The sequence below is a fragment of the Gobio gobio genome (assembly GCF_949357685.1).
Source record: "Gobio gobio genome assembly, chromosome: 7".
In the NCBI taxonomy this organism is placed as follows: domain Eukaryota; kingdom Metazoa; phylum Chordata; class Actinopteri; order Cypriniformes; family Gobionidae; genus Gobio; species Gobio gobio.
The window spans coordinates 57,605,184-57,617,683 of NC_137103.1; the positions used below are offsets into that span (position 1 = coordinate 57,605,184).

At 41.4% G+C, this 12,500-nt stretch overlaps 2 protein-coding genes across 4 annotated transcripts in view; one reads left to right on the top strand and one right to left on the bottom strand.

The window, feature by feature from the left end:
• The window catches only part of trappc2 (trafficking protein particle complex subunit 2), a 2,925-nt gene extending 1,230 nt beyond the window's left edge, over positions 1 to 1,695 (top strand). For all 3 annotated transcript variants that reach the window (XM_079821149.1, XM_079821147.1, XM_079821148.1), the window contains 3 exons: positions 1,070 to 1,212; positions 1,343 to 1,430; positions 1,528 to 1,695. In XM_079821149.1, the coding sequence (XP_079677275.1) occupies positions 1,070 to 1,212; positions 1,343 to 1,430; positions 1,528 to 1,626 (330 nt within the window). In that variant the 3' untranslated portion in view covers positions 1,627 to 1,695. The remainder of the gene's footprint in view (positions 1 to 1,069; positions 1,213 to 1,342; positions 1,431 to 1,527) is intronic.
• A 434-nt stretch (positions 1,696 to 2,129) lies between these two features.
• Positions 2,130 to 12,500, bottom strand: part of rab9a (RAB9A, member RAS oncogene family) — a 20,866-nt gene continuing 10,495 nt past the window's right edge. Inside the window, exon 4 of the mRNA XM_079821455.1 lies at positions 2,130 to 7,688. Coding sequence (XP_079677581.1) covers positions 7,059 to 7,664 — 606 coding nt within the window. The 5' untranslated portion in view covers positions 7,665 to 7,688 and the 3' untranslated portion in view covers positions 2,130 to 7,058. The remainder of the gene's footprint in view (positions 7,689 to 12,500) is intronic.

Genomic DNA, 12,500 nt, shown 5'->3' on the forward strand with positions numbered 1-12,500 from the left:
ATGATGTCACTAATTCATGATGATGTCACTACTTCATGTCATGATGATGTCACTAATTCATGTCATGATGATGTCACTAATTCATGATGTTACTGATTCATGATGATGTCACTGATGCATGATATCACTAATTCATGATGATGTCACTAATTCATGATGATGTCACTAATTCATGATGATGTCACTGATTCATGATATCACTACTTCATGTCATGATGATGTCACTAATTCATGATGATGTCACTAATTCATGATGATCACTAATTCATGATGATGTCACTGATTCATGATATCACTACTTCATGTCATGATGATATCACTAATTCATGATGATGTCACTGATTCATGATGATGTCACTGATTCATGATGTCATGATTATGTCACTAATTCATGATGATCACTAATTCATGATGATGTCACTGATTCATGATGATGTCACTAATTCATGATGATGTCACTGATTCATGATATCACTACTTCATGTCATGATGATGTCACTAATTCATGATGATGTCACTGATTCATGATGATGTCACTGATTCATGATATCACTACTTCATGTCATGATGATGTCACTAATTCATGATGATGTCACTGATTCATGATATCACTACTTCATGTCATGATGATGTCACTAATTCATGATGATGTCACTGATTCATGATATCACTACTTCATGTCATGATGATATCACTAATTCATGATGATGTCACTGATTCATGATGATGTCACTGATTCGTGATGATGTCACTAATTCATGATGATGTCACTAATTCATGATGATGTCACTGATTCCTGATGTCATGATGATGTCACTGATTCCTGATGTCATGATGATTGCACTGATTCATGTCATGATGATGTCACTAATTCATGATGATGTCACTGATTACTGATGTTGTCACTGATTACTGATGTTATGATGATGTCACTGATGTCAGTGCGTTGATGTCATTATTTGTCATGATGGCATGATGATGTCACTGATTCCTGCTGATATCATGATTAATGAAGTCATGATGATGTCACTGATTCATGATGATGTCATGATTCCTGCTGTGCTGACAGGATGACCACAGGCACCTGAATCAGTTCATCGCTCACGCTGCTCTGGATCTGGTGGATGAGAACATGTGGCAGTCCAGCAACATGTACCTGAAGACCGTGGACAAGTTCAACGAGTGGTTCGTCTCCGCCTTCGTCACCGCTGGACATATCCTCCTCAATCTGCCTCACATACTAAACCATACGCATGCATGCAATTCATATTATCTGATGTATATCCGTCCGACCTGAGGACTTTATGAAACACGTTTGAGTTTTCCCTAACTCTACTTCCACACACATGAGATTTATTATGCTCCACGACGTCCGGCAAGAGGATGGAATCAAGAACTTCTTTAGTGATGTTTATGATCTGTACATCAAGGTCAGTCGTGCATTATTCCTGCGGGATATTTCAGGACCTCATGACTTGTGTTATAACCTGTGTGTGTGTGTGTGTGTGTGTGTGTGTTTTTGCCCAGTTTGCGATGAATCCCTTCTATGAAGCCAACGCTCCGATCCGCTCCACAGCGTTCGACAGGAAGGTGCAGTTCCTCGGGAAGAAGCATCTCATCAGTTGATCAGCTTCGCACACACACACACACACACTGTTTTGTTCTCATGAATAAATAAACTTGTCTCTCATCATCCAGAGTTGTTGTTTCCTCAGTTTCTCCTCCAGTAAAGATCACACACACACACACACACACCTCACGCTTGAACATCATTACAGCAAATAAACCATTTCCACAAGTGTTGTTCCATACCTTTAATTTCAATTAAACAATCTATTGAGATTTTAGTGCTTCTTTTCAAAGTGCTTCAACTCTCCCCCTTCTCCTCCATATCTTTAGTACTTTGTATATATATTTGGCACACGCTACACAGTTTTGTAATGTTAATATATTAGAGATCAGTGTATGAACGCCTGTCCTGCGCCAGTTCATCAGTTATGGGAACACCATCCATGTTTCCTCAACACAAACATCGAAACTTTCTGAAATCAGGACACATTTACTGGAGACGCAACAGGACTGAAGACATTACAGGACAAAATCATTCCCTTTGAATTATGTTTATTTTTCTGTCACTGATATCTTACATCATGATGACATCACTGATACCTGACATGACATGACATCACTGATACCTGACGACAAGATGACATCACTGATACTTGACGAAATGACATCACTGATACCCCACACGATGACATCACTGATACCTGACGTCATGATGATGTCACTGATACCTGATGTCATGATGATGTCACTGATACCTGACGTCATGATGTCACTGATACCTGACGTCATGATGTCACTGATACCTGATGTCATGATGATGTCACTGATACCCCACATGATGTCACTGATACCTGATGTCACTGATACCTGATGTCATGATGTCACTGATACCCCACATGTCACTGATACCTGACGTCATGATGTCACTGATACCTGACGTCATGATGTCACTGATACCTGACGTCATGTCACTGATACTTGACGTCATGATGTCACTGATACCTGATACCTGACGTCATGATGTCACTGATATCACTGATACCTGACGTCATGATGTCACTGATACCTGACGTCATGATGTCACTGATACCTGATACCTGACGTCATGATGTCACTGATATCACTGATACCTGACGTCATGATGTCACTGATACCTGACGTCATGATGTCACTGATACCTGACGTCATGATGTCACTGATACCTGATGTCATGATGATGTCACTGATACCCCACATGATGTCACTGATACCTGATGTCACTGATACCTGATGTCATGATGTCACTGATACCCCACATGTCACTGATACCTGATGTCATGATGTCACTGATACCTGACGTCATGATGATGTCACTGATACCCCACATGATGTCACTGATACCTGATACCTGACGTCATGATGTCACTGATACTTGACGTCATGATGTCACTGATACCTGACGTTATGATGTCACTGATACCTGATACCTGACGTCATGATGTCACTGATACTTGACGTCATGATGTCACTGATACCTGACGTCATGATGTCACTGATACCTGATGTCACTGATACCTGATGTCACTGATACCTGACGTCATGATGTCACTGATACCTGACGTCATGATGTCACTGATACCTGATGTCATGATGATGTCACTGATACCTGATGTCATGATGACATCACTGATACCTGACGTCATGATGTCACTGATACCTGATGTCACTGATACCTGATGTCACTGATACCTGATGTCATGATGATGTCACTGATACCCCACATGATGTCACTGATACCTGATGTCATGATGATGTCACTGATACCTGACGTCATGATGTCACTGATACTTGACGTCATGATGTCACTGATACCTGACGTCATGATGTCACTGATACCTGATGTCACTGATACCTGATGTCATGATGATGTCACTGATACCTGACGTCATGATGTCACTGATACCTGACGTCATGATGATGTCACTGATACCTGACGTCATGATGATGTCACTGATACCTGACGTCATGATGTCACTGATACCTGACGTCATGATGTCACTGATACCTGACGTCATGATGTCACTGATACCTGACGTCATGATGTCACTGATACCTGATGTCACTGATACCTGATGTCATGATGATGTCACTGATACCCCACATGATGTCACTGATACCTGATGTCATGATGTCACTGATACCTGATATCACTGATACCTGACGTCATGATGTCACTGATACCTGATGTCATGATGTCACTGATACCTGATATCACTGATACCTGACGTCATGATGTCACTGATACCTGATACCTGACGTCATGATGTCACTGATACCTGACGTCATGATGTCACTGATACCTGATGTCATGATGATGTCACTGATACCCCACATGATGTCACTGATACCTGATGTCATGATGTCACTGATACCCCACATGTCACTGATACCTGATGTCATGATGTCACTGATACCTGACGTCATGATGTCACTGATACCTGACGTCACGATGTCACTGATACCTGACGTCATGATGTCACTGATACTTGACGTCATGATGTCACTGATACCTGACGTCATGATGTCACTGATACCTGATACCTGACGTCATGATGTCACTGATACTTGACGTCATGATGTCACTGATACCTGACGTCATGATGTCACTGATACCTGATGTCACTGATACCTGATGTCACTGATACCTGATGTCACTGATACCTGACGTCATGATGTCACTGATACCCCACATGATGTCACTGATACCTGATGTCATGATGATGTCACTGATACCTGATGTCATGATGACATCACTGATACCTGACGTCATGATGTCACTGATACCTGATGTCACTGATACCTGATGTCACTGATACCTGACGTCATGATGTCACTGATACCCCACATGATGTCACTGATACCTGATGTCATGATGATGTCACTGATACCTGACGTCATGATGTCACTGATACTTGACGTCATGATGTCACTGATACCTGACGTCATGATGTCACTGATACCTGATGTCACTGATACCTGATGTCATGATGATGTCACTGATACCTGACGTCATGATGTCACTGATACCTGACGTCATGATGATGTCACTGATACCTGACGTCATGATGTCACTGATACCTGACGTCATGATGTCACTGATACCTGACGTCATGATGTCACTGATACCTGACGTCATGATGTCACTGATACCTGACGTCATGATGTCACTGATACCTGATGTCATGATGATGTCACTGATACCCCACATGATGTCACTGATACCTGATGTCATGATGATGTCACTGATACCCCACATGATGTCACTGATACCTGACGTCATGATGTCACTGATACCTGATATCACTGATACCTGACGTCATGATGTCACTGATACCTGATGTCACTGATACCTGATGTCACTGATACCTGATGTCACTGATACCTGATGTCACTGATACCTGATGTCACTGATACCTGATGTCACTGATACCTGATGTCACTGATACCTGATGTCACTGATACCTGATGTCACTGATACCTGATGTCACTGATACCTGATGTCACTGATACCTGATGTCACTGATACCTGATGTCACTGATACCTGACGTCACGATGATGTCACTGATACCCCACATGATGATGTCACTGATACCTGATGTCACTGATACCTGACGTCATGATGACACTGATACCTGATGTCACTGATACCTGATGTCACTGATACCTGATGTCACTGATACCTGACGTCATGATGTCACTGATACCCCACATGATGTCACTGATACCTGATGTCATGATGATGTCACTGATACCTGATGTCATGATGACATCACTGATACCTGACGTCATGATGTCACTGATACCTGATGTCACTGATACCTGATGTCACTGATACCTGACGTCATGATGTCACTGATACCCCACATGATGTCACTGATACCTGATGTCATGATGATGTCACTGATACCTGACGTCATGATGTCACTGATACTTGACGTCATGATGTCACTGATACCTGACGTCATGATGTCACTGATACCTGATGTCACTGATACCTGATGTCATGATGATGTCACTGATACCTGACGTCATGATGTCACTGATACCTGACGTCATGATGATGTCACTGATACCTGACGTCATGATGTCACTGATACCTGACGTCATGATGTCACTGATACCTGACGTCATGATGTCACTGATACCTGACGTCATGATGTCACTGATACCTGACGTCATGATGTCACTGATACCTGATGTCATGATGATGTCACTGATACCCCACATGATGTCACTGATACCTGATGTCATGATGATGTCACTGATACCCCACATGATGTCACTGATACCTGACGTCATGATGTCACTGATACCTGATATCACTGATACCTGACGTCATGATGTCACTGATACCTGATGTCACTGATACCTGATGTCACTGATACCTGATGTCACTGATACCTGATGTCACTGATACCTGATGTCACTGATACCTGATGTCACTGATACCTGATGTCACTGATACCTGATGTCACTGATACCTGATGTCACTGATACCTGATGTCACTGATACCTGATGTCACTGATACCTGATGTCACTGATACCTGATGTCACTGATACCTGATGTCACTGATACCTGATGTCACTGATACCTGATGTCACTGATACCTGATGTCACTGATACCTGATGTCACTGATACCTGATGTCACTGATACCTGATGTCACTGATACCTGACGTCACGATGATGTCACTGATACCCCACATGATGATGTCACTGATACCCCACATGATGATGTCACTGATACCTGATGTCACTGATACCTGACGTCATGATGATGTCACTGATACCCCACATGGTGATGTCACTGATACCCCATGTCATGGTGATGTCACGGATACCCCAAATCATGATGACATCACTGATACCCTACGTCACGATGATGTCACTGATTCCCGACGTCACGATGATGTCACTGATACCCGACGTCACGATGATGTCACTGATCCCAGACGTCACCATGATGTCACTGAAAATAATTGAAGTAATCAACTCTTTTAATATCTCCAGTCGTATTGCTTCTCCTGATTTTGAGAATCGTTAAGATATTTAGTGCCAGAGAAAACGAGACATAATTTCATTCACAGCGTCTCAAGTTAAACTCCCTGTGTTTTTTTAATGCGCTTTACATATTAAAAAAAAAAAAAAAAAAGGGAAAAAAAAACATAAGTCCTGCTCAGGAAAGCGCCCGTGCATTTATTAAATTTGCTCTTCACTGTCAAGACGGATCATGCGGAGCACAAAATAACACCCTAACCCACTCTAAACCCCACAGGAGAGATAAATATAAAACATCTGAAGTCACCCAATGAACCCCAGCCAGTGTTTAGTGCATATCCCTGGACTCCTCCAGCTCCTCTAGGTCCTCCAGCTCCACCATCAGTCCAGGTCCTTCCAGCTCCACCAGCTCCTCCACCTCCTCCATCAGCTCCTCCACCAGCTCCTCCATCAGCAGCAGGGCGAGGAGCCGCGGGGCTTCCTGTGCAGGTTGACGGTGTCTGTGGGAATCAAATGCTCGTGCCGCTCCTCCAGAGCCAGAACTCTCCGGACGGCCTCCTCAAACGCGGCCGTGACGTTGGTGGCGTCTTTGGCGCTGGTCTCGAAGTACGGGTGTCCTCCGCTCTCCCGGCACCACTCCTGCGCCTCCTCGCGGCTCACCTGCCTCTCCGCCACATCCACCTTGTTCCCCAGGAGCACGAACGGGAAGCTGTCGGGCTCCTTGACGTCGGCGTAGTAGACGAACTCCTTCTTCCAGTTGGCCAGGTTGCGGAAGCTCTGGCTGTCGTCCACACTGAAGGTCAGCAGGCAGCAGTCCGAGCCGCGGTAGAAGGGCGTCCTGAGGCTGCGGAAGCGCTCCTGGCCCGCCGTGTCCCAGATCTGCAGAGTCACCGTACGGCCATCCACCTCCAGGTCCTTGTTGAGGAACTCCACCCCGATGGTGTGGAAGAGGTGCGCGTCGAACTTGTTGGTGACGTAGCGGTTCATGAGCGAGCTCTTGCCCACGCCACCATCACCCAGCAGGATGACCTTCAGAAGAGATGATTTGGATGACATGTTTGTGCTCCCGGTAAACTGATCCTGCGGGAACAATGAAGACATTTTAATGTTTCGGTCTACACTCTAAAAAAAAAAAGGTTTTATGTGGCACCAAAAATGTGGCACTCATAATCATAGAGGAACCTTTTTTAGTGCTATATAGCACCAATTTTGGTGCTTCAGTGGTTCTTCACCGGTTCTTTGACTAAGGTCCTATATAGCACTAAAAAAGCTTCCCCTATGAATACGAGCCATTTTTGGTGCCATATAGAACCTTTTTTTTTTTTAGAGTGTAGGGCTGTGCGATATTGAAGAAAAATGTGATATCCTTGTTAAATAATGCGATACGATATTGCTTTAAGTGTGTAAAATCTATTTCTTTCCCCACTGATATCGGTCACTTAGAGCATAAACGACTGTGTTTACATGAATACTCATCAAGACGGCCATTTGGACAAGTGATATGTTCGCGAATGATTGCAATATAGGCGTATGTGCACGCGGGCGCACTTCCGGAAAAACCGGCAGAAAAATACAAAGAAAACCGGTGCATCCCTAGTTTGCAGCGCAATATTTGACTGGAAGGATAACATTGACCGTTATTTTCATCAGTTACGGCTCGTTAGATCTAGCTTTCTGCCTTCTTTGAATCAGACACAGAGATAAAGTAGTGCGTAAGATTACATTTAGAGAGAGAGAGAGAGAGAGAGAGAGAGAGAGAGAGAGAGAGAGAGAGAGAGAGAGAGAGAGAGAGAGAGAGAGAGAGAGAGAGAGAGAGAGAGAGAGAGAGAGAGAGAGAGAGAGAGAGAGAGAGAGAGAGAGAGAGAGAGAGAGAGAGAGAGAGAGAGAGAGAGAGAGAGAGAGAGAGATTCGTACTTGTGTGACTGCGTCTGTTCAGCGTCTCTCTTAACGAAGATGTGTGTTTATTACTGAAAAAATATAATGTAGTGATCCAGTAGCTATTAAACAAGTTTCTGTGCTCATGATCAGTGTTGGGTGTAACGCATTACAAGTAACTTGAGTTACGTAATAATATTACTTTTTCCAAGTAACTAGTAAAGTAACGCATTACTTTTCAAATTTACAACAAAATATCTGAGTTACTTTTTCACATTAGTTTGACTGACAGCTCTCCTGTCCTCATGTTGAGTTAGTGCAGAGGCGCGTGTGTGTGTGTGTGTGTGTGTGTGTGTGTGAACATGATGGTTATTGTAGTTCTAGACTAAATGTGAGCATTTATTTATCTCACTTGCACAATAAAGATTCTGTACTCCTCAAAATGAATAAAATCAGTCAAATGTAAAATCAGAGTACTGTGCAAACCTCCAATAATTAAATGTTAAATAAAAACCTATTTTATGCATTTAATCTACCTCTATATTTAATTTACCAATGTCTTGCTGCTGACCTTTGTTGACCATTTTTTGTTTTTATCGGTAAAACTTTTTTCTCCTGCATCTATTCCTCCATTATCCAGAGCTGCGCCCTCTAGTGTTCATGAGGGAATCTGCATCTTTACCTCAGCCTGGGGCGCATTATTTACATTTTGGTATGAAGAGGTCTTTACCGTTGCACAAAAATATAACTTTTTTTACAAAAACAAGCCCAGCCCAGGTGAGAAAAAGTAGCGCAAAAGTAACGTAATGCATTACTTTTCTTAAAAAGTTACTCAATTAGTTACTTTTTAAGGGAGTAACGCAATATTGAAATGCATTACTTTTCAAAGTAACTTTCCCCAACACTGCTCATGAATGTGCGGCGCGATCTCTGCTCTCTGAATGTGAGTGGTGTGTGTGTGTGTTCTTCAATAGCCCCGTTTACATGCACACTTTTATGTCATTCCAATTAAAATCATTCCGATTGAACGATTCTGTGGACAGTTTACACGAAACGTTCTCTAAACCGATCTGGTGTTGCTGTGAGAAACCCCTCAGGCGCAGGTGAAGTAGAAGTGCTGGGACAAACGCTGTCAGATGAGATGGCCAGGCTATGTCTGTGTCAATATTCCAACATTATCTTCATAACTTGTTACAAAATAAAAAAAATTTACCAAAATTTTACTTTCCTCTCATCAACATTAAAACACTATATTTTTATTCCAATTTAGGTGTTTATATGGAGCATTTTCGTTCGGTTTGGACTTTTAAACCGATTACAGTTCTCCATGTAAACACCACAACAGCGCATTGATATAGAACGAGGATTAGGGTTGGGTACCGAAACCCTTATATAACCCTTATATGTGTGTACCGGACCGAATCAGAACGCAGATTTCGGTTCCTCATTTCGGTGCCAAAATTCAAGCGTGCTTTCGTGCTTTGGCTGAGCCAGAGACAGACGCTCAGCGCTGGTCACATCACATCTCATGACAACTATTCAGTGTTTTCAACCACATCTCATGACAACTATTCAGTGTTTTCAACCACATCTCATGACAACTATTCAGTGTTTTCAACCACATCTCATGACAACTATTCAGTGTTTTCAACCACATCTCATGACAACTATTCAGTGTTTTCAACCACATCTCATGACAACTATTCAGTGTTTTCAACCACATCTCATGACAACTATTCAGTGTTTTCAACCACATCTCATGACAACTATTCAGTGTTTTCAACCACATCATGTTTATTTCAGGTTTCAGACATTTAAATGCTCATAAGTACTAGCAAAAAACACACACTGATGTCTATGAAAGCGGCTATGACAATCCTTTCAGACGGTTATATTTGACTAACGTTACGTGTTTTATTCACATCAGATACATGCACATTATATAGTAACTATATAGTTTACTCTATTCTTCTTCCAGTTCACTGGTCACTTACTTTATTTCATGAGACGAGAATGAACTCAAGTGTTGTATATCCGACAGATCCGATTCTGAGGTGCTAACTAACATGGCGCCGCCCATTGCGCTTTATAGATCAACTAACACACATTCACTCACACATTTGAACATCAGATAGTTCGTGACACAGTTAAGAAGTTTGTGAATATTTTGAATAAAAAGAAAAAACGAAATAAACCCGATACAGCTGAGCTGTCAGCGCTATTGCGGCTGCTGTGTCATGTGAGAAACATGACGCGTCGCCATGGAAACAATAAGGCGATGCGCTCTAAAATATTTAGCCAGAGAATATGATCATATTTAAAAATAAAGCTGAAGCTGGTTTGTAGCAGAGCAAGAATACAGACTCTGCTGTTATTACTGTAAGTGTTATTTAGACTAGGGATGCACCGGTTGACCGGCAAAAAAACGGAACCGGCCGGTTTTTGCTTCTAGCGCGCGATCGGCAACCGGCCGGTTTTTTTGTATTTTTCTGCCGATTTATCCGGAAGTGCGCCCGCGTGCACATACGCCTATATCACAATCATTCGCGAACATGTCACTTGTGTGTTACAAACGGAACCTGGAGAACTGAGGGAAGAGACGAGATCCGCTGAAGGGAATGAAGACAACAGCCGCTTTCCTGCGCGAGCTGAAGTTGCGCGAGCTCAGCACAAGTGCAGATAGTGAGCGTTTGTTCAGCTCAGATTCTCACATGTTGGATCGGATGAGAACGAAACAGACTAACTTGTGAAAAAGCCGAAATGCTTCTTTTTGTAGCCTAAAGAAGAACATGCTGCACTTTAGAAATGAAATATTATCAGTTCTGTAGCCTATAGGATGATCATTTATATTTGGTAACACTTTAGAATAATGGTCATTAGTTAACATTAGCTAATAATGAACTGCACTTATAAAGTGTTTATTAATCTTTGTTAATGTTAATTTCAACATTTACTAATGAGAGATAACTGATTATTAAAATCTTGTTAACATTAGTTAATGCACTGTGAACTAACATGAACAAACCATGAACAGCTGGATTTATATTAACTAACGTTAACAAAGATGAACAAATACAGTAACAAATGCACTCCTCATGGTTAGTTTATGTTAGTTAATACATTAACTAATGTTAACTAATGACCATTATTCTAAAGTGTTACCTTTTATTTTACCTTAAAATTACATTGACTTAATTTGATTTAAAAAGCACCTGCTGTAGCATCTTAGTTTTTTTCGTTGCACTAAACATTATTTGATTTAACATTTTGGAACAATTATATACTTTGGTTTTATTTAATTTCACTGGTAAAGACTTTTTCTTTACACTGAATTTAAAAACAAATGCTGATTTAAGTAACATCTTTGTTTGGATTGCAGAATATGCAGTTGTTGCCTTTAATTTCACCTTTCAGCCTTTAATTTCCAATTAAATTTCTTGTTAATTTCAGATTGCGGACTTGTTTTCATTAGCCAAAAGCCAATTTAGCCTGTTAAATACCAAATAAACATCTTGTTCATGTATACGTTCATTACTTTATTGTGTAAAAAAAAAAATCGGAAATCGGTATCGGAATCGGCCATGTAAAATCATGATCGGTGCATCACTAATTTAGAGTTATATTAGGCGTGTAGTTGAGTTAGGTGGCTTAGGTTTTACTGTGAATTTGTAAATAAGTCAATAATAATTTGTAAATAAGTAAATTGTGTTTTGTATTGATTTATTTATATTCATACATTTAAGTATACATTAAACTTTTAATAAATGGTTCAATTTAAATAAAAAATAAATAAATAAAAAGCCATTTAATGTCATCCACCTCGTTTTGTGGCCTTTTTTTTTAAAGTATAGGTTCAGGCACCGTTTAGGCACCGGTACCGTTTTAAAAGTATCGGTTTGGCACCGGAATCGAAAAAAACCCCAAACGATCCCCAACCCTAACAAAGATTCATCTGACTTGGGCAATAAAATTGTTTAATGCACACCTTCCAGCCAATCAGAATAAAATATTCAGACA